Here is a 26,882-nt window from a genome sequence, read left to right as displayed (position 1 = left end):
TGGATCAGGCCTTGCATGTGTCATTACCCTTTCCATGAGTAGAGCGCTGTGTTCACTGGCTCTGCTGCGAGTGCCTGTCAACAGAACAGGAAGGCCGCAGGCAAGAAACTCATCCCAGTGCTTGTGGGATGAGGATAGATAGGGTATCGTGGGTAACTGGATTGTGTCCTTAGTGTGGACCTTATTTAAGATGGTTAATTCTAGGGGCTCAAAAAGGGTGTCAGGAATCAGAACCTCCCAAGTGTTGATGTGTTGAGACATTTATTTTTATTACTTACGTTTCAAAATTTATATACCGTATATTCCGGCGTATAAGACGACTGGGCGTATAAGATGACCCCCAACTTTTCCAGTTAAAATATAGAGTTTGGGATATACTCGCCGTATAAGACTACCCCTGCTTATGACATGCAGGTACTTAGCAGGAAAACTGTCACTTATAAACTTATAAATATTAATATTTGGATTGTCCAGTTGTTTTGTTTTTGTGCCTAGGAATTACCACCAAAAACTGGGGAAAGATGTGAGAAATCTTTTTTTTAAAAGCAACATTAAATGCCTAGACTCTAGTTTCCAACACTATGGAGTATTTATTGATTGATTAAGAGAATTTATATCCTGCCCTTTTGCTGTTAAAAACAGAGCTCAGCACAGCTTACAAATATAGTAAAAACAATAAAAATACACAATCAGAGAAAAACAAGCCAAAATGTTAGGAAAAGGAGTCTTTCACACCACATGCTCAGTTCTAAATACTGTTGCAGCAAGTTTTACAAGTTCCTCCAGTATTCCACTGGTGCAGGCACTCAGACATTCAAAGTACTGTATGTTTCTTAGGTTTTATAAAAGCAGAGCTTTGCTTAACTCAAAATTTCTTCTCCCTTTGATAACCACATCTACACAGGTTCCACCTCCATACTCAAAATGAAACTGAGCCTGGAAGTGTACAACAACCCCACACATACCTTGCTAATTTGATTATCAATGCCAGGATGTCTGTCTTATCGACTACTCTCCTGCTCCCCCCCCCCACACACACACCGGGCATCATGAAAGACCCAGTCCTGGGCTCAGAAAGAAAATAAATATCTGGTTCTCTTCAAAGTATTGATAAGCCTCTTGTTTTAATTGAAATAATAATTATAAATTCTTGTTCTTATCACTAATGGGAGTTAATTATCTTGCATATGCTGCTGTTGCTTCTATGGCTGTAACGGAGTGAGGTTAAAGATAAGTGAAATGCAAATAGGAAAAAAAAATACAGAAGGCAGTAACATTTTCCTAAATGTAATACCATACCAACCACAACAAGATTCCTATAAGGCAAAAAACTAAGCATCTCACAACCAGTCAGGATTCCTAACCAAAAACCAAAAATATGATAAATGAAGAAATATTTATATAAGCATAACTATCAAATATATTTATTATTTACACAAACTGTAAAGATATTTATAGTGCAATCCTAGGTTTATTTATTCAGAAGCAAGTCCCAGCGTATTCAGTGGGGCTTACTCAAACAGGGACAGAAATGCAACCTCAAGTGATAAGCAACTTCATTCACACAACCCAAAATTCCGAATCATGCCACTTTACACTGTTTTGCAACTGTTTATACTTGTTTTTATGGTTATTGGATTTTAAATGGCTTTATTTCTCGTTGTGAGCTGCCTTGGTTTCCAACCCTACCTCACAGGGGTGTTGGAAAGACTCCATACACACACGCACACACTGCAGATGTATAAATACATACAGCCCATATAATAGTTTATTGTCAAACCAATTGGTCATTGCAGAAAAATCAGTATTAGTTTTTTAAAAATCAGTATTAGTTTCCTACAGAATAAAAACTGCAATACCTAAGTAAGCCCTGCCTACTTGCTTTAAAATAGGACTGGGGGGGGGGGCAGAAAGAGAACACAAACACAATTCTTTTTTACATTCACTCCAAAGTCCCATTGATTTTCAGCACATTCATAATCATGTCTACTCAAAAGTAATTCCTACTGAATTCAATAGGATTTACTCTGGACATATGGGATTAGCACTGTTTTTACCCCCAAAAGCAACTATTGGGAAGGTTTTCAAAACACTGCCCAGGATCTGACTCCTACACACAACAGGGGGAAAAACTGAAATGTATATACCTACCCAATTTATGAGATTTTCAGATAAACAGGAGGGGAAACCACCATTTTCTGGCCTCGCAATGTTTTGCAGACACTGCCACCAAACAAACACTTCACTGATTGGCTGAAATCCTGAATGGGCGGGGTTAAAGCTACGAAGTGCTATACAGTAGTTTAAAAAAAGATTTAACCGGGGGTGGGGGTGCCTGACGTTTTTATATATATCTCGAGAACCGCACCACCTAGAAACTTATTTTTTTTAAAAAAATGAAAGCTGAGAATCCGGGCCACCTATGGGGCTAGCCGGGCGCCATGCTTAGAATCCGGGTAAAACCCGGCTATCCGGGCAATATGGCAACCCTAATAAGAGACGACCCCCGGCGTATAAGACGACCCCCGACTTTGGAGATTTTCCAGGGTTAAAAAGTCGTCTTATACGCCGGAATATACGGTACTCCACAACTAAGGTTCTCTGGGTAATTTACAAGTAATATGTTTGTACTTTCTTGACCAGGAATGCACACCTTGGTAGCGCAGTGTCACCTCAAATGAAAGGCAAGCATTATCACTCCAAAATTCTTCTCTGGCTTAGATTTTAATCTAGACTGGAGAAGAAAACTGCTCTTCCCTCCCAAGATGTTCAGAAATGGGTTCAAATAAACCAAGAGTGAGGAACCTGTGGCTCTCTAGGACTGCATCTCCCATCATCTGAGAGCATTGGCTATGCTTCATGGGGCTGATGGGAGTCCAACAACATCTGGAGGGCAACAGGTTCCTCATGCCTGAAATAAACCAAGCTTGTCATCCATCACTAGTAATGTGGTATCTGGATACCCAGCTATTCCCAGCCTCCCCCCCAATCTCTGCCTCTCCTGGACATATATATGCTCCTTAAAAGCAGCAAGGACACACAAACACGCACGCTTGGTCTATATGCAGTCTCCTGTGATCCTACTTTGATTCTACAATACTTCAGTTCCTGTACCTCAAGATTCCCTGCCTGTGGAAAACTAAGATGAACATGAGACAAACAGGTAAAGAGAATAAGCAGGATCAACGTTCAACAGTGCTTCATTGAGGAGATCTGGTACATGGGGTCCTGACTTTCCAAATTGCTATTTTTGCTTGGCAGCAATTGGTTACGATTATTCATTCTTTATTACATTTAATAGAGCCAGTGTGGTGTAGTGGTTAAGGTGTTGGACTACGACCTGGGAGACCAGGGTTCGAATCCCCACAGTCATGAAGCTCACTGGGTGATTCTGGGCCAGTCACTGCCTTTCAGCCTCATGAAAACCCTATTCATAGTGTCGCCATGAGTCGGAATTGACTTGAAGGCAGTACATTTACATTTTTTTACATTTATTTCTTTCAAGGTGGTTCTCTCCAATTCTTATCCTCACAACAACCCTGTGAGGTAGATTAGGTGAAGAGACAGTGACTGACCCAAGGTCAGCCCGCGAGCTTCATAGCTGAGTGGAAGTTCGAACGCTGGTCCTCAATGTCCTAGTCTGACACTCTAACCACTACACCATACTGTAAACAGGCAAATTCCTGGTTGACAACTACTTTCGGGGACAAACTACACCTTGCTCACACATGCAGCAATGCCCAAAGTGATTTTTTAAGCAGATTTGGGAGGCTGAAATGTTGAGCACGGGAGCAAGGGAGACCTTCCAGCTGAGCTGCTAGTCAGGCAGCATCTGTGTGCCTGTCCAGGCCTCCATGGCCTCCGTAGTGCTTCCAGGTACATAACCTCACTGTGCCTCCTGCAGGGCCTCTGAAAATACCACTTAGACTGCACTAATTAATTCTTTAATGAAAAAGGCAAAAGAATCACAACCAATGAGAATCTTCCGTATGGGTCCCATCTTCCATATGGTTGGACTTGGCCAACAACTATGGAACTACAGTGGGGTTTGGGGAGAGGTGGGGAAGAGAAGGAGGGAGCATTTTCCAACATCCACACACGTTGCTTCTGTGAATTCCTCAATTTGGTGGTTCATTTCTCCTGTGCATGCTTCCCTTCTGTGGCACCGGGGGGAATGGGACCAAAATGGTTGACAGAATGGACACCATGTGGTAAAGCTTCATGATGCAGGAGTCCCAAAGACTTTTGTACCCAGAGTTCCCAGGTCAGCACCAACTCTAGTAATCAGCTTTGAATGGGTAGTCTTTGTGATTGACACAACTGCAAGAACAGGAGATGGAGAAATCATTAGAGTTTGAATTTTTGAAAAGGTAAAGATCATACACTTGGAGAAGCCTATCTAGTCCAAACCCTGCTCAGTGCAGGAAATCCAGAGCTAGAGCATCCCAAACAGATGGCTGTCTAGCTTCTACAACAAGTGTGGGGAACCTTTGGCCTCCCAGATGTTGCTGAACTACAACTCCCATCATCCATAGCCATTGGCCATGCTTGCTGGTGCTGATGGGAGTTGTAGTTCAGCAACATCTGGAGGGCCAAAGGTTCCCCACACCTATTCTACAACAAGATCTCCAGTAAGGGAGATCCCACCCACCCTTCTGGTAACTGGTACTATTGAACATCTCTTACTGCTAAGATGCTTCTCCTGATGTTCGACCAAATTCTACCCTCCTACAATGTCAGCCCATTTGATCTAGTCTTGCCATCTGGGGCAACAGGGAGCAAGTCTTTGCACACTCTGTGCACGACAGCATTTCATTGTTACAGCCAAGCCCTTTATAGGCATGTTCCATGCCATAAGACTTAGATGAATGTCTTGGGAGCAGGAATAAGGGTTACTTTTTTAATTCTGTTTGATTGGGGAGGGTGGTTTGTGTTTTTGTTTTAAACGAAAAGCATTTGGAATGACAATTACCGATGGCTGTGGGCACCCTATAAAAATAATTTTAAAAACCCTCCTAAACCTCAGTTAAAAAAAACCAGGAACTTTCAACTGCACAGTTGGGCTATGACCCTGCTCTTTATGTAATATATATATATATATGTATATCCTGATTTTCCTCCAACAGCCTCCTTCTCCCATCCCGTTCTCTTTATCCTCACAATAACCCTGTGAGGTAGGTTAGGCCTAACAAGAGAGCCACTGGGCCAAGCTCACCCAATGAGCTTCATGGTTGAGTGGGATTTGAACTTGGCTTTACCTAATCCTAGGATTCTAACCGTTCCTTCCATTTAAACATTGTATCACACTGGCTATTTATGGCTTTGTTGGTATGGTGCAGTGGTCAGAGTGTCGAGTTGGGACCTGGGAGACCAGGGTTCAAATTCATGCTTAGCAATAAAGCTAACTAGGTGATCTTGGGCCAGTCACTGCCTCTCAACCTAACCTACCTCACATGGTTGTTGTGAGGATAAGATTGGGAGGGGGGAGAACCATGTTTGTATGCCACATTGAGCTCCTTGGGAGGAAAGGCGAGATATAAATGTAATAATAAATAAATACAAATAAATAAATATGCAGATAGTGGAAAGTTCTCCTGTCCTTTCATTGTTGCACATACAAGGGAATTTACCATCACCATTCCACTCCTACTCATCAGAAATGTCTTTTGCTACTCTAGAGCTAAAGATACTGGAATTGCAGTCTCCTTACCATCATGTCACCCCACTGCAGATCTGACCAACTAGTGACCCCCCAGGGCATGCCAGGCACATAAGAGTGGCTCACCAGCAGTGGAGGCTGGTGGCTCCATTGCCAGCGGGCCAGTGAATCCACTCCAGGTTTTAGTCCAAACTTTCAAGGACTAAAACCCAGAGCAGATTCACTGTCCCAGTGGCATCGGAGCCACCAGCCATTTAGTTATTACCCAGACCTATAAAAAAAACAGGATGTCACAATCCTGGCAGGCTGTAACATGTGGCTGCTGGACAGTGTTTGGCTGGGGGCGGGGAGGGGGGCGTCTATCGTTAGGCAGCCCTGGAGACAAAAGAGGGACACTTAACACAGCTTTACCCTGTCAGTGTAGGACCAAGGCCTGCACACATAGCTGTCAAAGCCAGTTTGCTCTGCTTGTGTAATTTGTCCACTGTATTTATGCCCCAAATCAGCTGTGTCAGCAGGGCCTACTTGCATAGGCAGCTGCATCCTAAGCCAGGGTTTCAAGTGCTATGTGCATGAGTGTTGTTGTTGGTACATGCACCTAAGGACTGTCTGCATGCTGTTCATGTGTCTAGCCCTCAAGAGCAATCTATGTATGAAGGGAAGGGTGGAAGTTTAATCTTACTCAGCCATCACACAATCTCTCCAGTTTCTGTTCAAGCCAAGGAGGGTCGCCATCTCCTCTTTAGTCAATTCAAAGTCAAAAGCCTGTCACAAAAAGGGGATGGAAAGTGAGGTAAAGTAAATTCATAACCGTCTGAATGCCACCATTATTGTCATTTTATCATACCCTTCTGCCAAAGAATCCAGGGTGGCCAATTAAAAGATTGCACTAAGATCAACCAGCAAGATACGTGGCTAATCTGGGATATGAACCCAGGCTTTCCAGGTCCTAAGTTCAACACTCTAATCACTACATCATTTTGGCATACACCTTTATCTCAGATGCAGCAAATGGCAGACTATATCACACGGTGGCAGCCTTGGGCATAATTATTGGGACATACAGAGCGAGTTGCCTACGGCCAAACTACCCTAAACACTCCTGATCTTGTCTGATCTCAGAAGCTAAGCAGGGTCAGGCTTGGTTGGATGTGAGACCGCCTGGGAATTCCGGGTGCCATAGGCTTAGAGGAAGGCAGTGGTAAACCACCTTTGAATACCTCTTACCATGAAAACCCTATGAATATATCCAAAAAGATTCATAGGGTCGCCATAAGTTGTAATCAACTTGAAGGCATATTAACAACAACAAATGGAGGGAGTTGTTCATCCCATGCTCTTTGGCTAAGGAGACGCAGAAGATCTCAGTTTTGGTGCTGGGAGGTAGCAGTGATGAGGGTGGGCAGGCAAGCACATCTGCCATTCAGCTGCTAGGAAGCTGCCTTATACTACACCAGACCACTATTCCAGCTAGCAGTCTACTGTGATGGTCCACAAACGTTCCCCCCCCCCCCGCATGGAGCACTTGAATATTGCTGACTGTCTTGGCGGACCACAGTGATTTTCCTGTATGTTGTAGCAATTGGGTGCTGTGCTAGATGCTGCATGATTTCTTACTATATTTTGTTTGCTGCTTTTATTTCTTGTCCTGTATTTTACACTATTACAATTTGCATTCCATAGAATTCAAATTATAATGCAGTAAAATAGAATATAAGATGTAAAAAAAGCAATACAATACAATTAAAAATCAATACGAACATTTATCGTGGGCCATCTGGATGAAGATTGCGGACCACTGGTAATCCACGGACCACAGCTTGGGAACCCCGAGTCTACTGTGATATAGCAGTGGCTGTCCAGGTTTCATTGCCAGCTGTACCTGGGGATGCCAAGAACTGGACCTGGGACCTTCTAAATGCAAAACATATGCTCTCTGCCGCTGAGCCCTTCTGAAATTATTTCTTGATTCAGGTGAGTGACAAATCTGCATTCCAGCTGCATTCACCAAGATGATTTTTTTGACGGTGTGGGGAGGGGGGGGCGGTAAGGGTAGGATTTTACCTGGAAATTCTCCTCTAGGCGGTGTGGTTTTTCTGACTTGGGAATGACAGCCACATTCCTTTGGATGTGAAACCTGATCAGAACCTGTAGGCGCAAATCAGGACTGTTTATGACACAGGTCATGAAGCTGGATCAATGTTTGCCTTTTAAGCATTTCAGTTTTCAGAGGAAACTGGCAGCGGTGGTTGACAGATCAATCTAGCTGCTGCCTCCTGCAACCTGGCCACTCAATAACCCTAACACGGGCATTGATTGAAAGGTTTCATTCACAGATGAGCCAAAACTATCCATCTTGTTTTCGTATTTATTCTTCATGAACAGTGAACAGCCCCATCAAAAAGACGTAGTAAGCAACCCTCCCAGGCCCTTTAGTGCAAAGCCAGATGGAAATCAATAGCTGTGAACAGTAGCATGCTGCACTGAGCCTGAACGCAATGCTGCTCCTCTTTTTCATGTAGCCCACCAGTGCAGACCCTGACAAGCCCTATCTGCTGTGCTGAACTGAAAACACAAATGCAAGAATTGCTACAGCTGTCATGCAACTTGCATGCTTCAGATGAGATGAATCAGTATTCCGCACCCGCCCGGCCTGGTTGTCCTGCCCAATTATTATGCAGATGCACCCTAACAATTTCAGCAGAAAAGCTCCCAAATTGTTTTTCCACCGTGCTCTCCGCATGCAAAAACACAGCAGCATCCCACCTCCCAGGCTGACTCTTACTATTTGTATTCAGGATACTTACCTGAGCTATGCTCTTGTGGTGCCTTGTAGCAATCTCTTTAATTGTGGGGTCCTCCAACAGGATAGGGTCCCCTGGCTTGAGACTACAAAATAAAATTAATATGTAAGTTAACAGTGTGATCCTCTGCATGCTTATTTAGAAGGAAGTCTGACTGTGTTCAGTGGGGTTTAAGAACAAGAGGAGCTCTGGTGAATCACGCCAAAGGCCCATCTAGCATTCTGTTCTTACAGCGGCCAACCAGATCTCTATAGGAACCCTGAGTGCAACAGCACTCTCCCCATCTGTGATTCCCTGCAACTGGCATTCAGAGGCATACTGTCTCTAACAGTGAAGGAAGAATATGGGCATTGTGGCTTACTTTTAGCTCGGTGTAGTATTCCAGCCTAAAGAGTTGGTCTCTTTTTTCCGTGGCAAAATCCAACAATATCACACTAACCAGAAAACCCAGAAATCCTAATTTTCTACACAGAACTGAGAACTGTCGCAGGTGTTGTTTTGCAGGAGGGAAAAACTATTTCTAAATAACACAATAACAACAGCTACACAATTTTATTCTCATAGAATTTTTGGAAGGGACCTCGAGGGTCATCCAAACCTACCCCCAAGCTGCAATGCAAGATGCAACAACAACATCCTTGACAGATGGCTACATAACCTCTGCTTAAAATACTCCAGAGAAGGTGAGCCCACTACCTCCTTAAGGCAGTGTGTTCCACCATTGAACAGCTCTTGCCATTAGGAAAGTTGCCTCATGTTTATAAACAAGTTGCTGTCTTTGACAATTTGAAGGACTGTTAGGTAGAAAATGGAGCAGATTGGTTTTCCATTGCTTTGGAGCACAGGACTAGAGCTAACTGGTGGAAACTGCAGGGCAGCAGATTTCCACAATGTTAGGAGGAAGCTTCCAAATGGGAATTGCTGTGGAACAGTCTACCTGGGACGGTGATGGACTCTCTTCGCAGAGTCTGGGCAACCAACTGTTGTTATGTGTCTTCAAGTCGACTACGACTTATGGCGACCCTATGAATCAAAGACCTCCAAGAGTATCTGTTGTGAACCACCCTGTTGAGATCTTGTAAATTCAGGTCTGTGGCTTCCTTTATGGAATCAGTCCATCTCCTGTTTGGCTTTCCTCTTTTTCTACTCCCTTCTGTTTTCCCCAGCATTATTGTCTTTTCTAGTGAATCAGGTCTTCCCATGATATGTCCAAAGTATGATAACCTCAGTTTCATCATTTTAGCTTCTAATGATAGTTCTGGTTTAATCCAATTATTTGTCTTTTTCGCAGTCCATGGTATGAGCAAAGCTCTCCTCCCACACCACATTTCAAATGAGTTGATTTTTCTCTTATCCGCTTTTTTCACTGTCCAACTTTCACATCCATACATAGAGATTGGGAATACCATGGTCTGAATGATCCTGACTTTAGTGTTCAGTGATACATCTTTGCATTTGGGGACCTTTTCTAGTTCTCTCACAGCTGCCCTCCCCATGTGCCAAGGTTTTGATAATCCTTGACAAGTTCAATGTCCTGATGCTATTTTGCAAGAATATGGCATGAGGTAATACAAAAAATTAAATCAGCTAATCTAGTAATTAAAAAATTAAAAACCGTACAGCATCTAGCACAGTGCATTACAATTGTTCCAGCAGGCAGAAAAAACCATTAAATAGTCCTCCAAGACCCTCAGCAATTTTCAAACTGCAGAAAGTGGATAGAGCAAAGCTTTTCTCCCTCTCTCATAACACTAGAACTCATGGACATCCAGTGAAGGTAAATGTTAGAAGATTCAAGACAGACAAAAGAAAGTACTTCTTCACACAGTGCATGGTTAAAACTATGGAATCTACTTCCACAAGTGGCAGCGATGGCCACCAACTTGGATGACTTTAAAAGAGGAATAGACAAATTCGTGGAGGAGAAGACTATCAATGGCTACTAGCCATGGTGGCTGTGCTCTGCCTCCATAGATGGATGCAGTATGCTTCTGAATACCAGGTTCTGGAAACCATGGGGGGGGGAGAGTGCTCTTGCACTCAGGGTCCTGCTTGCAGGCTTCCTTTGGGCATCTGGTTGGCCACTGAGAACAGGATGCTGGAGTAGATGGGCCATTGGCCTGATCAAGCAGGCTCTTCTTATGTTACATGGTCCATGGGGAAAAAATTGGGAACCACTGTAGTGTATCTTTTGGAAAGTTGTTTGTTTGCTTGTGCTTTTGGACACCTCTTAAGATATTGTACCAAGATTTTTGTGTGATACTTCCTAAGATCAAGCAGTAGGTTTTCATCTATGTTTGGATACAATGGACACCATTTTGAATGAAGATGGCGGACTGAACCTTTCAAAACACTGATTTCGACCACCAACTTCACTGATTTTTTGTTTTTTTTAGAATTTCCGAGTAATGTGGGGTACAAGGCTGCTAGTAAATACATAAATTGAGCAGGGAGGTGGACTAACTAGATAAACTCCAAGGTCCCCTCAAACTCTAAAATGCTGTGATTCCATGCCAATGCACAAACTGAAAGATCCAGACACGTCATTCCTCCCAAAGAAGTTCAAAGCAGTCTTACGAATGGGCGCCAAAAGGCCGGTAAGCAGTCACAGAGATCCCTTTGGACTGGCAATAGTGGATCAGCTTCTCCTGGGTAAGGTATGGGTGGCACTCAATCTGCAAGCCCCCAAAAACTGAATTACTCAACTAGCAGGCACCAACACGCTCCTTAAAACATATTACCTATTTTAGGGGAAATAATGCAGTTAGGCATTCATCTCCCACCAGACAGACAGAGTATCTAAGACCCCTTAGAAATCCATATAGGTTTCATGTAAAATCGTGGTTCTTCCCGTTACCGTTTAGCACAAGTGGCCAAAAGATAAGAGATGTGACTGCTCCGAATCGCTCCCCTCTTCCTTGTAAGGTTTAACATGTGACATCATTATCCTCTGCATCTGCCACCAGGAAATGAAATCAGTTGGGCAGGAAGATGCACGGTGCATCAATGCTGCTGTGCACGTTGTTAGACATTACAAGGGAGAAAAAGAAAAAAGAAGTGCGACGGAACGGCAGCAGCTACTCTAGAATGTCCACTGTGCTTCTCGCTCAGGGAACCAGATGCCAGACGGCAGGCCCAGCACCCACACATGGCATCCAAGGGCAGCTGGGGAGGCTGCACCAGCACTGACACACCTGCCTTGGTCCTCCACGTCAGGCAGCTGGGTCCATAAGCCTCCACTTTAAATACTACCCCAAAGCCCCAGAGTGACACTACAGCAGGTGCCCAGCAAACCGTTGCAGAGCTGCTGCCCACTATCAGGTAAGCCTGAGGAGGCCCAATGATGGAAGAAGGGGCCCACCAGAGGGCGCTTTGCCTAGGGAGCCCTCAAACCTGGAGCTGGCACAGCTAAGCAGAACCTCCAGGGGAATTTGTGCAGGAGGTTCCACACTTGGCACATGAGCTAAATCATGGCTGGGGAACCTTTTTCAGCCCAAGGGCCATGCTACTATCTGGGCAACCTTCTGGGGGCCATACGCCAGTAGTGGGCAGAGCCAGAGACAAAAGAGGGTGGAGCAACAAATGCATAAATTGCACCTTTGTACAATAGACTAGTTTCTGCACATGTTCACAAACACCTTTCTGTCCTCCATCCAGGCAAGCAAAAGGCAGAGTGCAAGGACAGAGCCGAACCAGGTAAACACACTCAAGGAGAGCGTGAAGCAAGGCCAGAGAGCGGCAGGGACTGGGAAAAAGTCCCAAGGGCCAGACAGGCCTGGAGGGCCATATTTTGCCCCTGGGCCCGAGGTTCCCTGCTCGTGAGCTAAATGGACGAGAAAGCAGGCCTGGGTGGGGGGAGAGAAATAGACTCGGCTGACAGACAGACACAAGGAGGCCAGCCTGCCCAGAGGCTTTTTCACGCTTCAAGGTCTTGACATCAACAGAAGCAGGGAAGCTCAAGCAGCGTCACTTGAGTTGGCATGTCAGGGGAGACTGAGGAGGGGTGGGTCCTGCTGAGGAGCTGCAGTGTGGCAATCTTTCCAGTTCCCGACAGCAACGCCAGCTAACTCACCTGGCTGTTCACAGGCTTGTGCTTCAAGCCCAGTTTCTTCAAGAGCCTCTCAGTCTGATCATGGTTGAAATTGGAGATCCCAATGGCTTTCACCAGGCCGCAGTCCATCAGCTCCTCCATTGCCTAAGAGGGAAAAGGCAGGCAGAGCTTAATTTGGACATAAACACTGGAATAACCTTTTACGCCTCAGCTGTAACCGCAGCAGCTAAGAGCACATGATACAAGGTTATGTGAACAGCATGGAAATGCACTGCCTTCAAGTCGATCCCGTCTTATGGTGACCCTATGAAGAGGGATTTCATGGTAAGCGGTATTCAGAGGTGGTTTACCACTGCCTCCCTCGGAGGCTAGTCCTCCCCAGCTGGCTAGGGCCTGCTCTGGTGGAATATTACCATCATCTCAACAGCCACGATGAACCCTAAGGGGCTTAGGTTACAGAGGATATGGCCAAAATCAAAGACAGGTAACCTGATTACCTTCCCGGCAAGCGATTCTCAAGGATGCAGAACTCTGGCCCTTTGACTGGAACAGGAAACAATTAATGCATTAGTATTTCTCACTACTAGAACACTTAGGAGGTGGGGAGACCATGCTGGCATCTGCTGGTAAGGCTCAGAAAGATTCCTATGATTGCCCGATTCTGGAGATTCCTACGGGTGGATTTGATGAAAATTTGGTTCCATGAGCTTTGGGACTTAACTTTTCCATAAGAGCTATCTAATGCTGTTAGAGAAAGGAAGACACTTAAGTATTCAGACACTTTTTATCATATTTGGGTTACATTTATTGATGCTGCTGCTACGAAAGAACAGGGGTACAGGGCTCCTGCTAATCATGGGCCTTTGTGGCGTGATAATTTTGTTTGATGGGTGAATCCTATGTGTGCTTTGCATCTTCATTTTTACAATGGCACTCATCCGGGGAGGGGAGAGGGTTTTTCCTTTACTGTATTTCTTCTTTTTTATGCTGTCTTTCTGAAAAATGAATAAAAACATCTTTTTTTCAAAAAAAGATTCCTGTCTGAAAACTTGGACAGACATTGCCAGTGTAGACCACGGGTAAGCAACATGGTGCCCTCCAGGTGCTGTTGGGACTCCAACTCAAATCAGACCAAGCCAGCAGGGCCAAAGTCAGGGATGATGGGAACTGAAGTTCAGCAACATCTAGGGGGCACCATGTTGCCTACCCCTGGTGTAGACAACACTGAGCTAGATGGGCAAAGGCGGCATCCTCCTATGTTCTAGAGCAGGGTGGAGAACCTCTGGACTGCCAGATGCCGATGAACTACTACTCCCATCATCCCTGGCTATTTGCCATGCTTGCTAGAACTGATGAGAGTTGTAGTTCAGCAAGATCTGGAGGGCTAAGTGTTCCTCACTCCAACCTAGAGATAGATCGCACGCTTTGCATTTTTAGAAAGTTCTACAGGCTCCATTTCTTGCAAAAATTGAAATAAAAAAATTTGGCAAAGTAGTTTACTAACTCAAGTATTAAAAATATATAAATGTATATAAATTTGTATTCTTTAATAGTTTATAGTTGTATTCCTTAATAGTGATCACCATAAAACATAATTAAAACAAATGTCTTCATCACATAACATATATCATGTATGTGAAGATGGAAAGTGTCCATTACATCCACAATCTCTTGCGCTCACAAATATGTTAACGTACCAACTTCACAATAAATTCTTAATACAGAGACTTGGCAAAATGTCAACTTAGGAAAAGACCATACGCGTTTCAACCTATATCAGGTCTTCAGTGGTCACTGTTAAAATTTTGTTGCTGTGTAATAAAGTTGTAGTTACTATAACTTATATGGTATTCTGTCTGAACATCTGTCAATCTAGAAATACAAGGCTAGTCAACAGATGTGTTCACTCCTTTTTATGAGCCTTTCCAATTCAATCATTTCCTTGTATGCCAGCCAATTTTCTTACAGTTTTTTCCCATTCCCAGCATCTCAGGTTAAAAGGTTTTCGGGCAACAGGTCTGGGGGAAAAAAAGATCTTCACCTAAGATCTTAGTGAGCTGCTGTTAGGCAGAAAATAGCAAGAAACTATTTTCTTGTGGCCTTAATTTTCTTACTCAACCACAAGATGAAATTCAGTGAAGCATCTTACTGAAAGAACTGGGCATGTTTAGCCTTCAGAAGAGAAGACTGAGGGGAGATATGATAGCACTCTTCAAGTATTTGAAAGGTCGCCACACAGAGGAGGGCCAGGGTCTCTCCTCGATCATCTCAGAGTGCAGGACACGGAATAATGGGCTCAAGTTATTGGAAGCCAGATTTTGGCTAAACATCAGAAAAAACGTCCTGTTAGAGTGGTATGACAATGGAACCAATGACCTAGGGAGGTGGTGAGCTCTCCAGCACTGGAGGCATTCAAGAGGCAGCTGGACAGCCTCCTGTCAGGTATGCTTTAAGTTAGATTCCTGCATTGAGCAGGGAGTTGGACTCGATGGCCTTATAAGCCCCTTCCAACTCTACGATTCTGATTCTATCATTTTAAAAATGAACTCAAGTCAAACTTACCGCACATGTGTCCAGAAAATCTGTGTTGCTGGGGATAATCATACCCTTCTCATCGCGAGGCTTGAGGTCCTCTCCAGCCTAGTGGAGAGAAAAAGGCAATTGTTTAAAGTTTCTATCTGCAAGTTGTGGGTACAAATGAAGTGGGGGGGGGAGAAGCAGACAGATCATGGCTGAAATTCCTCATTCAAGGCATACAGTCCCACCCACTTAGCTTCTGGCCCCACCCACATGGCCCTCAGAAAGTTGACAGGGTACAAATCCGACTCTCAGGATGAAAGAAGGTCTCCAACCCTGGCAGGCAGGTTAACAGGAAAACACAGAGGGATCCTCCGCACAAGGCAGATGTGTGCAAGTGTGAGATAGAAACTAGAACTGACAGTCGGGAGAAGGTGCTTAACCCTTTCCTCACCGGCCAAGTCTGTTCTTCAAATGCCTCTTTGCCACTTTGGGCCTACTTCCCCCTCCCCTCCCCCCAAACTGGCTCCAAGAGCCAAACTAAAAGCAAGGGCAGCAAAAGCAGCTGGCAAGGGGGTGGAGCAGGGTAGGAGCGCTTAAGCACATCCTTTTCCCACCCATAGGTTCTCCTCTATAAAATGCTCCAGACTATACTGGAATCAGCATAAGCACATCTGGGTCCTTATTTATTTCATTTTATAAAAGTATTGCCATATAATAAAATCTCAGGCAGGTGTACAACGTTTAAATATATAACACCATTTAAAAAATTAAAATAAAAAGACACATGAGCAATAAGGTGACTGGCTAATCAAAAATAAAAACTAAACAGCTTCAAAAGCCTGTCGGCATAAAAAGGTCTTCAAGACGCCAGAAAGTCAAATCTCTGCTGGAAGACTGTTCCACAACATGGGACCGGTGACACTAAATGCCCAAATTCTAGTTGAGGCCAGCCAGGCCTTTATTAGAAGGGGACACCAGTGTTCCTCCAGATGATGTCAAGGATCAAGCTGGGATATAATGTGCAGAGGGGTCCTTAGCTCAGTGGCAGAGCACATTACTTGCATGGATAAGATCTCGGGTTCAATCCCAGTCAGAAGAAACAATACCAGGCACTACATGGACAAATATTCTGACCCAGTATAAGGCTGTTCCCCCCCCCCGCCCCCGCCCCCGCCCCCGCACAAGCTCCCTGGGAGAAGCGTGCAGTTCATATGAGATACTGCATATCCTCTAACAGCAAACTCATTCTCTGAGTGCTGATCTTTATATAGCCAAATCAGACTATCCATGTGCAAGAGGAAAGTATTAGCAAGTTTTGGGGAAACCCAAAAGTTTTGCAGAAGTAGAAAAAAAATAGGGAGAGAAAACTGTAAAGCCCAAAACAGCTCTATTATACCTGAGCATGCTCAGTGGGCTTGCAGTGGCTATTTTTTTTTGTGAGGGGGGAGAACAGAGCAGGGCTGGTTGACACCCTGAACAGGAGCACTCTACACAGCAGTATTTGCTGCACGTCCCACTTACGTTAGCCAGCTGCTAGCACTCCATCCCTCTGTCCTAAGAACATAGGAAGAGCCTGCTAGATCAGGCCAATGACCCATGTAGTCCAGCACTCTGCAGACCTTAAGGCAGAGATAGGCCAAGGTGATGCCTTCTAGGTTATTGTTGGACTACAACTCCCAAGGGCCTCAGCCAGCCTGGCCAATGGTCAGGGATGATGGGATTTGGAGTCCAACAACATCTGGAGGACATCACATTGGCTACCCCTGTTCAAGGTCATCCTGTCTGGAAGGAATATGATATTGGCATGCAATCACGCTAATTACCAGAAAAGGACAGTGGGAAGGGCTCTGCAGTTCTCTGTAACAAAGGCCACAGTAAGCACTGAATTCCTAGCTGTGGCCATGCATAACCTCAGATGCATACACTGGGCACTGTGGTTAACGTGCAATTTTATGGTGCTAGGGCAGGCAGAGAGCTAACTGGATGCCTGCATACTCCCTCGCAGGAAGGAGAGCTCTGTGGGGCGCTGCAGGGCACTATTGTGTCCCCAGGGCTATTTAAGATGTTTTAAAGTGCTTTTAGTGTTTGTGTTTGCTGCCCTGGGCTCCTTCTGGGAAGAAGAGTAGGATATAAATTTAATAAATAAATAATAAACAAACAAGCATCTATATAAGGCTGGTGGGATCGGTCATACAAGATTCAGAGCACAGTGTCATCAGACCGCTGATGAAGCACACCTTGTTTTCTCTGTAACATCTGAGTCAGGAGGTGCTATGCAAGTCCTCAGCCAGTGCCTGGACTCAGTAATTAGGGACAGCCAAAGTAGTCCCCTCCAGTTGTCGCGGACTACAGCTCCCATCATCCCTGACCACTGGCAAGGCTGGCTAAGCCTAATGGGAGTTGTAGTCCAAACTATCTGGAGGGCACCACGTTAGATGCCACTGCGGTAATGGGCTAGATAAGAATCAATAAATCCCAACAAGGAGGTGGTCCTGTGAGGGGGGAGGGGTCCTTGGGTCCAAAACATTGGTCAGTTGCCTGTCCTGGAGTTGTACTCCCTTGGAAAGAACAGATGAGTGGCATGGGGGTACTCCTCGATCCAGCATTGTCACTGGAGGCTCAAGTGTCTTCACTGTTGAGAACTTTTGCCACCTTCAGCTGGTACACCAGATACAACTGTTCCTGGACAGGGTTCCCCATGCTGATAACCTCTAGACGTGATTGCTGTAATGCACTTTGCATGGGGCTGCCCTTTAATTTGATCCAGAGGCTGGGGCTAGTGCTGAATGCTGCTGCACAGTTGCCCTCTCTGGGGCAACCTACTGACAACATGTGGCATCTCTGTCGAAAGTGTTGCACTGGCTGCTGATTTGCTAGTAAGCTAGATTCCAGGTTTTACTGCTGGCATATAGAGCCCTATAAGGTTCTGGGCCACCTCTCCCCCTACATCTCATCCCTATTACTTAGGTCTGTGGATGCGGATCCGTCGATGGAGCCATGCGACCCTATAGTAAAGCATGCTGTGACTCGAGCACATGCTTTTACCCCAGTGGCGCCAATCCTTTGGCGTACTCTTCCTTTAGAAGTGAAGCAAGCTCCAACCGTTTTCAGCGTTGGCTGGAAACTTTTCTTTCCTCCCAACCCTTCCCAAATTAGTCCATTTTATTTCTGCTGTTTTTCCTTCTTGTTGGATTTTTTTTTTTAGTGTTTGAATACTGTTTTATTAGCTGTATTATGCTTTGTATTCTATTTCTGCACATGGCACGGGTATGCTCTGAAAGTAGAGCGGTTTACACATTCTGAAATAAATAAATAAAATATTTGGAGAAAGCTAGTTTAGGACTCGTATCTTATTTTTCCCTCTGTTTTTTTCCTCAAAATGGGCCTCTTTTTTCCCCAGCATGAAGGAACATTCAGACACGCACCTGGCAGCTCTTTCTGTCACACAAATACATGCACAGAGATAGAAGTATTTATTATTATTATTATTATTATTATTATTATTGTTAACCCACCTTTCAGCTACAGGTCCCAGGGCGGGTTACAACCGTTTGAAAATATAGCACTAAAAACAATTAAAAACAACCTATCTATACACATGCATGCATTCACCCCCTACTCCTCCCCCGCCAGACGCCCAAAGGGATAATAGCAAAGGAAACAAGTTCTACTGATTGTATGAACTCAGGGCCAAACTATACATTATCTTAGGCCCACTTTAAACAGTCATAACTTCCCCCAAAGAATCCTGGGATCTGTAGCTTGCATTGGGAGTTGTTAGGAGATCCCTATTCCCCTCACAGAGCCACAATTCTCAGAGAGGTTTAACAATCCATCCCTCTTCACAGGGAATTCTGGGAATTGTAGCTCTGTGAGGGGAATAGGGGTCGTCTAACAACTCTCAGCACCTTTAACAAACTACAGTGCCCAGAATTCTTTGGGAGAAACCATGACTGTTTCAAGGAGTATCATTGTTGTTGTTATGTGCCTTCAAGTCGACTACGACTTATGGCGACCCTAGGAATCAGCGACCTCCAACAGCATCTGTCGTGAACCACCCTGTTCAGATCTTGTAAGTTCAGGTCTGTGGCTTCCTTTATGGAATCAATCCATCTCTTGTTTGGCCTTCCTCTTTTTCTTTTTTTACCTTTTTTCATACCAGTATCATACCACTTTAAATATATAGTGCAGATGGGGCCTAGGTATTTTTTTTCCAGTTGTGGAGTCTTGTAACATAGAAACAGCCAGATAGCAACATGAGATGACAGAACACAACGAAATGGTATCATCAGAGAAACAACAGGTGCAGGAGACAAATACATTTACTTTGGTACACGCTTGTCACAACTTTCCCATTGGTGCTGTTGCTCAAATTGCTGAAACTGGCCACTTTTATTTTGAAAGAAAAGAAGAAGCCAGGGAGGCCTGCTCCAAAATGCACTCCTCTGCCAGTTGCCCATTAAAAACCAACATCCTCCAGGGTACAAGTTAATTTCCTCACTCACCTTGCTGACAATGAAGAGCTCATCCCATTTCACTGTCCCTTCCTTGATTTTCTGCTGGATGGCATTCCCAATCTCATCCTCATTGCTGTAATAGTGGGCACAGTCGATGTGGCGGTATCCAAGGTCAATGGCAAATTTCACTGCATCTCCTACTTTTCCAGGAAGTGCCTGAGACATAAAATTGCCGTTTTAATTGCGAGGCACCAATTAAACATGGCCAACCTTTGAAATGTCCCAAATGCTTCTTTAAAAAAAGTTCTAAATTCATATAATCAGTTTCATTTTTTAAAACATTTTCAATATTAACACAAAAAATGAAACATTTGCACAATAAATTATCAATGTTATTTACCATTATGAAGTTGTTAGTTTCAAAAAGCTTGCACAAACCTAATTTCAAATACTCAAAGCAATCAAAACTTCAAATGCTGAAATCATTCATTAGGTCCCAGTTTGCTGGGATCTGTTAGATTTCTGTTATGCTAACCTGGATATAGAGGTAAAATGATGAAATGACATTAATCTAGACCAATTATTATATACTTCTATCAATGCGCCTAGCTTTACAAACTAACCCAGGCAAAAGGACAGATTCTTTGTTCCCAGAATGTAAAATATAAATCAGCTTTCCCCTAAATCTGTGCCATCCAGATGTTATGGGCTACAACTCCCATCAGCCCCAGATTGATAATCCAAAACATCTGGAGGGCACCAGGTTGGGGAAGGCTGATCCAAACAAAAAACCACCACATTCCTGTGTCCCAGTAACTTCTAAACTCAGAGCCAGCTTGCACCATCAGCAAAAACATGCTGACTGAATTTCCTCTAGGCTGAACCAATTCAGGCTATGGAGGTAGATATACATTTCAAACCTATCTGCAAGCGCCAAATTCCATTTTATCATACCACTTTAAACAGTCATGGCTACCCTAATTCATGTGCTCAAAGAAGATGCTTCAGAGGTCACGTGTGACCTAGTTCTTGATGTCCGGCAACTAACTGTATGGACTGGCAAATGAGAAACACTTGCATCTTAGGGGCAGTGAGGCATCAACGGGAAAAAGTTCTATTTGTGGTGTTATCCCCATTCACACATGCAATCATCTCTTGGGAGCTGCAGGCAGACATATATGAAACATGTACAAATTAACAATTATTTTCTTGTCTCTCCCTGTCCTATACTAGAACTCTCCACCATCAAACGAAACTGAAACTCAGAATAAAACGTATGGAATCCACGGCGCAAGATAAGGCGATAACCACTGCCTTTAGCTGAATCGGGAGAGAGGAAACTTTGGCCCTCAGGATGTTGTTGAACGACAACTCCCATCAGCTCCAGCAAGAACGCCCAAAAGCCAGGGATGATGGGAGCTGTAGTTCAGCAACACCCGAAAGCCAAAGGTTCCCCACACTTGAGCTGAATAGACCCTCCGACAAGTTCGATCCAGCAGCGCTCTTCTCGCGTTCTTAACTACCCCCACAGGCGCACAATAATGCGCGTGTGAACAGGATTTAATATTCTGGTCTGAGAAGCATAATTTAAATGAGAAATGTGTCCTATGAATACGCCCGGTTTTGAATGACCCTTGTCCTTCCCCCACCCCCTCCGAACGGAATGTGGCATTGAAGGGCAAGGGGCTGGGGATGAAGGGACAGCCGAGATCCCTGGGCAAACAGTACACAAGCCGTTCAAAACAGCGGCCAGTCCGAGCTCCTGCGCAAGCGTGCGGAAAAGCACAGCGACCCGCTCCACCGACAAGGCAGCAGTCGCGGGGCGCGAAGAGCAATGGCCGCCCAGCACAGGAAGCTTCCGGGGAGCAGCGCTGGGAATCGCCGACGGCTAAAACGCTCCCGGTTTGGCCAAGGTGAAGCAGAGCGCCCGCCTCTCTTTGCAAGGAGTACCTGCCAGGTCCCTAGCCCGAAAATGGGCATTCGCGCCTTCGTGCTCAGCTCCACGAACGCAGCTATGCTCCTCCACGAACTTCCAACCTCTACCCGTGGGGAACATACGCCTGCTTTCGCTCGCTCGCTCTGGCCAGGGTGGCTCCGCCCCGGTCCCTGCTCGGCAATTGGAAGCCATAGGGGCCAGCTTCCCAGCTCGCCCCAGTTCTGCAAATCTGGGAATAAGGAAGCGCTGGGACGCCAGGGATTGGGAACCCAGGCCGACCGAACTGCGTTGGACTACAGCTCTCATCGTCTCTGCTAGGAGTTGGAGCTCAACAGCGTGTGGGTGGCTAGGTGGGTGAGAGGGCCGCCGGTTTCCGGCTCCTTTGTTGTTGTTATGTGCCTTCAAGTCAATTAAGAGTTATGGCGACCGTGTGAATCGGTTTGTCTATTTATTTATCTAGAAAAATTCTGAATGGCTTTATAGTCAGAGAACCTCAAAGCGATATACAAAAAATCAAATACAATTGAACGTAATTTCAAACATGGTGCAAAGTAACAGTTAAACACCATACAAAAGAGTAACTAAACCATATGCAAAAATACCCCCTCTAGGATGCACACCTTAACATGGTGACAGGGTTTGAGAGTATCAAAGAAGCTGAGAGCAATGCCATTGGGAGTCTGGACCAAGAGGCTAGAGTCCTAGCAGGGTCACCCAAGGAGGAATGGTCAAAGCTGAGACACCAGACTAAGGTGCATCCAAACTCAGAAGAAGGCAATGGTAAACCACCTCTGAATACCTCTTACCATGAAAACCCCATGAATAGATGATCCAAAATGCAACATGAGACATTGCTGGAAGGTGTGACCCCCAGGTCAGATGGCACTCACCAAGCTGCTGGGGAAGAACAACAGACAAGGAGAAGTAGCACTGTGACTAATGATGCGGCTGGGTCAAAGCCGAAAGGAAGCCGAGAGTCTGATGCGCACAGATGCGAAAGGAGAATCTGGAGTTGTGTGACACACACAATAGGCACATGGAATGTGAAAAGCATGAACCAGGAAAAGTTAGAAATTGTCAAGCAAGAAATGGAATGCATCAACATTATAATACTTTGCGTGAGTGAATTGAAATGAGGGGAAGGGGGCACTTTCAATCAGGCAACTTCAAAATATTTTATGCAGGATATGAGAAATTAAGAAGAAATAGGCTTGCTCTAATAGTGAGAAGCGATATAGCAAAAGCAATTAGGAGCTATTACACAAAGTCTGAGCGAGTGAGATCAATGAAACTTACTGGAAAACCTATCAACATAACCATCATCCAAGTCTATGCTCCAATGACAAACACAGAATAGGAGGAAATGGAGAGATTTTATGCAGAAGTACAGGAAGAAATTGATCACAGCAAAACAGGATGCTCTGATAATCATGGGGAACTGGAATGCAAAAGTAGGGAACAGAGAAGAACTAGGAATTGTGGGGAAATGGGGCTTAGGAGATAGAAATGAAGCAGGAGAAAGACATATTGAATTCTGTGAAGCCAATAATTTGTTTCTTGCAAAGACATTTTTTGAGCAACCGAAAAGACGACTACACATGGACATCACCAAATAGTCAATATAGGAATCAAATCAATTCTATAATTGGAAGCAGAAAATGGAGAAGTTCGATACTTTCTGCAAAAACAAGACCAGGAGCAGACTGCAGTACAGATCATGAACTGCTAATCTCTAAAATCGGAGTAAAGCTAAAGAACAACAAAGCAATCATAATGCCAAAATACAATTTAAATAACATCCCAGAAGAATTTAAAGATCAAATAAGGAACAGATTTGAGGCTTTAAACCTAGCTGATAGAGAAGCAAAATAACTATGGAGTGAGGTCAGAGACATTATCAGGGAAGAATGAAAAAAGATTATTTAATCTAATTAAAAAGAGAGAAGGACCACAATGGATGACTGGTGAAACTCTTAAAATGGTTAAAGAGAGAAGGAAAGCAAAAGCAAAAGGGGGGAGAAACACGGTTAGAACCTTAAATGCAATAATACAGTGACTAGAAGAGCATAATAAAAAGGGCAGAACAAGAGCCCTATTCCAAAAGATTAGAGAAATCAAAAGGAACTTCAAACCAAGAGTAAGATGTTGAATAAACGGGAACACACTGACTGACCGAGATGAAATAAAAGGAAGATGGAAGCAATACACTGAAGAACTCTATAAAAGAGATGCCAGGATGACAGATTCATTTATGGAGGAACCATATGATGAAGAACCAGAAATTTTAGAATGTGAGGTGAAAGCTGCACTTAAAATATTTGGAAGAAACAAATCGCCAAGAGTAGATGTCATACCAATGGAGTTGCTACAATTTACTGAGACTGAATCTGTCCATATTTGACAAACATTTGTCAGCAAATATGGAAAAGAAAACAATGGCCTACAGACTGGAAGAGTTCAATATATATCCCAATTCTAAAGAAATGGGACCCCAGGGAATGCAGTAATTATTGAACTATTGCCTTAATATCCCATGCAAATAAAGTAATGCTCAAGATTCTACAACAAAGGCTCCTACCATATATGGAGCGAGAAATGCCAGATGTCCAAGCTGGATTTAGAAAGGGAAGAGGTACCAGAGATCATATCTATTCAGACCCATAGACATGTCACTGTGCTCTGTTGGGATGTGGACTGCATTTCTGAGTGGCCTTGGTGGGAGGCTGGGTGCGGTCTTTCTATCTTTTGCCCTAACCTGCCCCACAGGGTTGTTGCAGGGGTAAAGGGAGGGCACATATGCCGCCCAGAGGCAGACTGTGATAAAAATGTAATTAGTAAGTGCTGGTGGTGCTCCTTATATGAACCAGAAAGCCAAGTCAGTTTTCAAGCTCAGCACATTCTCTCCAAACTTCCTTTGCCCGTGGCCACGGACCACCTTTAGAATTGCTGAGGGTGTTGGTGGACTGCTTAATGGTTTTTCTGCCTGTTATAGCCATTGTAATGTGCTGTGCTAGATGCTGTACGATTTCTAATTGTATTTTTATCGGTCCTTTTATTTCTTAGATACTGAATTCCATACCATTCAGACAGGAATACGATAAAATACAGTGTAAGAAATAAAAGTGTTATGCCAGACTTATTTGTTACCAGAATATTTAATCTGTCTTCTGTTTTTGAGAGCTTTATTTTACAGAAAGAGAATTTCTGGCCTAAAGCTTCTTTATTGAATGTAATTGTTGCTTATGAAGTACGTATAAATACTTTAAATCATAATGTTTAATATTTATTATCCTTCAGCGCCTTGGACAGCGCCTTGAAAGTTTTGACTAAAAACCCGGAGCGGATTGCACTGCCCCAGTGACATGGAGCCACCAGCTGTCACTGAGCATGTGACTAAAGGATGAAGCACACGCATATGCATCAGGTGTTCTGCGTGCCTGCTTTAATACTTTGTTCAGGGCTAAGAGAAGGGGAATGAATTATTTCATTATATATGTATGGATCATGGACTTTTATCCATCCTTGCTTACTTTTGACCTTTCTGATCCATCCCATTTTTTTAAAACACACCAGAGCATTTTTAAAATATATAATAAAAAGTCTGAAAATAAGGAAGAACCACCACCACCACTCGCCCTTATTTTGTTCAGGTGTACTCTGCAAAGAGTCATCCTAACTGGGTGGAATCTTGATCACTTTGGGGGAAACTGAGGCATTCTTGCTTTGTTGGGGGCCTTTCAGGTTACAGCACAAAGGCGGTCTAATCTCAGACATGCCCAAAAGGGATTGTGGCCCTTGATGTTGTGAGCCCTGTAAAGAACTCCTGGCAGAGTAAGCAGGAGGAGGAGGACTGGGATCTGGGGGGGGGGGTAGTGGTCTGAAGTGGGAGGGGGCTGAAACCAGAGAAGACTTCAGTAGTCTGGCCAGAGATGGCTCTGTCCCTGAGGCATCAGCTGCTGAGGATGAGATGGTGCTGGACTGTAGGCCTCCCAAGGACACACTTCCTCACTCTGCTTCCCCTCCTGACTTCCCTCCACCACCACCGCTGAGATAGAGATGTGGAAGGAATTCAATTCAGTTTTGCATTTAAAGCTGAATCTATTAAATTTGCACTTTCTGAAACGATATGAGCACTGAAACACTGTCATCCTTTGAAATTCACCTGCATCTGAATTTTGCAATCCAACCAAACAATATTTACAAAGATGCATATATTAGGGGAACATGTGCATAATATGAATATATTGGTGAAAATAACTTACAAAAATGCATTATATTATGATGAATTACATGCAAAAATGTGTATGTTTGTCAAAACTGCCTACAAAAATGTATTTATCAGGAGAAATTTGCACTAAAATGCTGAAGAATTTTTATGAGGATTTTTTTTAAAAAAATGCAAATTGCTGCAGAAATGTGGAGAACCGAATGTACGATTATAAAAATGAGAAACTAAACTGAAACTGACAGATCATTCCATCCCTATTTGGGGGGGGGGAGCAAGAAGTGCGAGTGGAGGAAGGGGCTAGCGAAAAACTGTCTGAGATGTCTCCTCCCCTGTCACCAAGGATGTCCCAGCGATTGTGCAGATGTGAACAGACTGAGCCCCTCCATAGGATTGCCCTCTTGTTGGTCCAGTCTCGATCTGGGAGACAATTTCTATGCAAGTAGTGAGCCCACTTTGAGTCTCCTTAAGTGGCTTCATGGGGCGTGTCAAGTTGTTGCAACAATGTCTTCACTTGAATAGCCATTCTTAGCCATGTCTTGTAGAACCATAGAAACCTGTGCTAGCTGTAACCTGATTTATGAAACAATCTAAAACAAAATTTCGCATTAAACATAATGAAGAAACACATACCAGTGTGTCCGAGTTTGATTCCCACAGGGCTGGCCAAAATATTTGATCTGAAAATGCTTCCCCACCCCTGACATAAGGAAACAGAAAAGAATGTCTTCCCCACCTACAGGTCTGAATGATACAGTCCATTCTGTTGTGTCATGCTATTTTATTAATAGCTCCTTCCATCTTCCACTGTTATGAACAAGGTGAAGGGAACAGGCTCTTCTCCCCTCCTACCTGATGTTACTTTTAGGACAAGGCTAGACAAGGTGGCTCTCCAGATGCCATTTGACCCCAGCTCCCATCAGCCCCAGCCAGCATGGCCAATGGCCGTGGATGATGGGAACTGCAGTTCAACAACATTTAGAGGGCTGCAGATCCGTCTTCCCTGGTTTTGGGGATGGGAGCTGCTCATGCCATGTTCATCCTTCCCAGAAACTGGAATAACAGTGGTATGGGGAGAAACAACAGCATGGACTCCTCCTCTGTGGTCCAAATCTTCAGATGTTACCAGAATACTATAGGACAGGAACTGGGAAACGTGTGGCCTTCTAGATGCTGTTGGACTCCAGCTCTCATCAGCCTCAGCCAACATGGCCAATGGTCAAGGATGAT

At 44.2% G+C, this 26,882-nt stretch overlaps 1 protein-coding gene across 3 annotated transcripts; it reads right to left on the bottom strand.

Annotated features, from left to right (window-relative positions):
- Nucleotides 1-3,931: 3,931 nt before the first annotated feature.
- On the bottom strand, nt 3,932-21,700 carry LOC133390265 (aldose reductase-related protein 2-like). 3 transcript variants are annotated; one of them, XM_061638534.1, is made up of 9 exons: nt 21,442-21,687; nt 19,540-19,707; nt 15,077-15,154; nt 12,536-12,658; nt 11,041-11,138; nt 8,467-8,548; nt 7,724-7,807; nt 6,342-6,424; nt 3,932-4,320 (listed from the first exon to the last, which is right to left on the bottom strand). In XM_061638534.1, the coding sequence occupies exons 1-9, from the start codon at nt 21,469-21,471 to the stop codon at nt 4,278-4,280; spliced, it is 789 nt and encodes a 262-aa protein (XP_061494518.1). In that variant the 5' UTR covers nt 21,472-21,687; the 3' UTR covers nt 3,932-4,277. The 3 variants fall into 3 exon arrangements, with proteins under 3 accessions (XP_061494518.1, XP_061494517.1, XP_061494519.1); XM_061638533.1 differs by lacking the exon at nt 3,932-4,320 and adding an exon at nt 7,421-7,541 and having other exon boundaries at nt 21,442-21,700; XM_061638535.1 differs by lacking the exons at nt 3,932-4,320; nt 6,342-6,424 and adding an exon at nt 7,441-7,573 and having other exon boundaries at nt 21,442-21,697.
- Between the last annotated feature and the right edge of the window lie 5,182 nt (nt 21,701-26,882).

Source organism: Rhineura floridana, chromosome 8 (genome assembly GCF_030035675.1).
Source record: "Rhineura floridana isolate rRhiFlo1 chromosome 8, rRhiFlo1.hap2, whole genome shotgun sequence".
Lineage (NCBI taxonomy): Eukaryota > Metazoa > Chordata > Lepidosauria > Squamata > Rhineuridae > Rhineura > Rhineura floridana.
The sequence above is the reverse complement of the archived record's forward strand: the minus strand, read 5'-3'. Positions and strand labels throughout refer to the sequence as shown.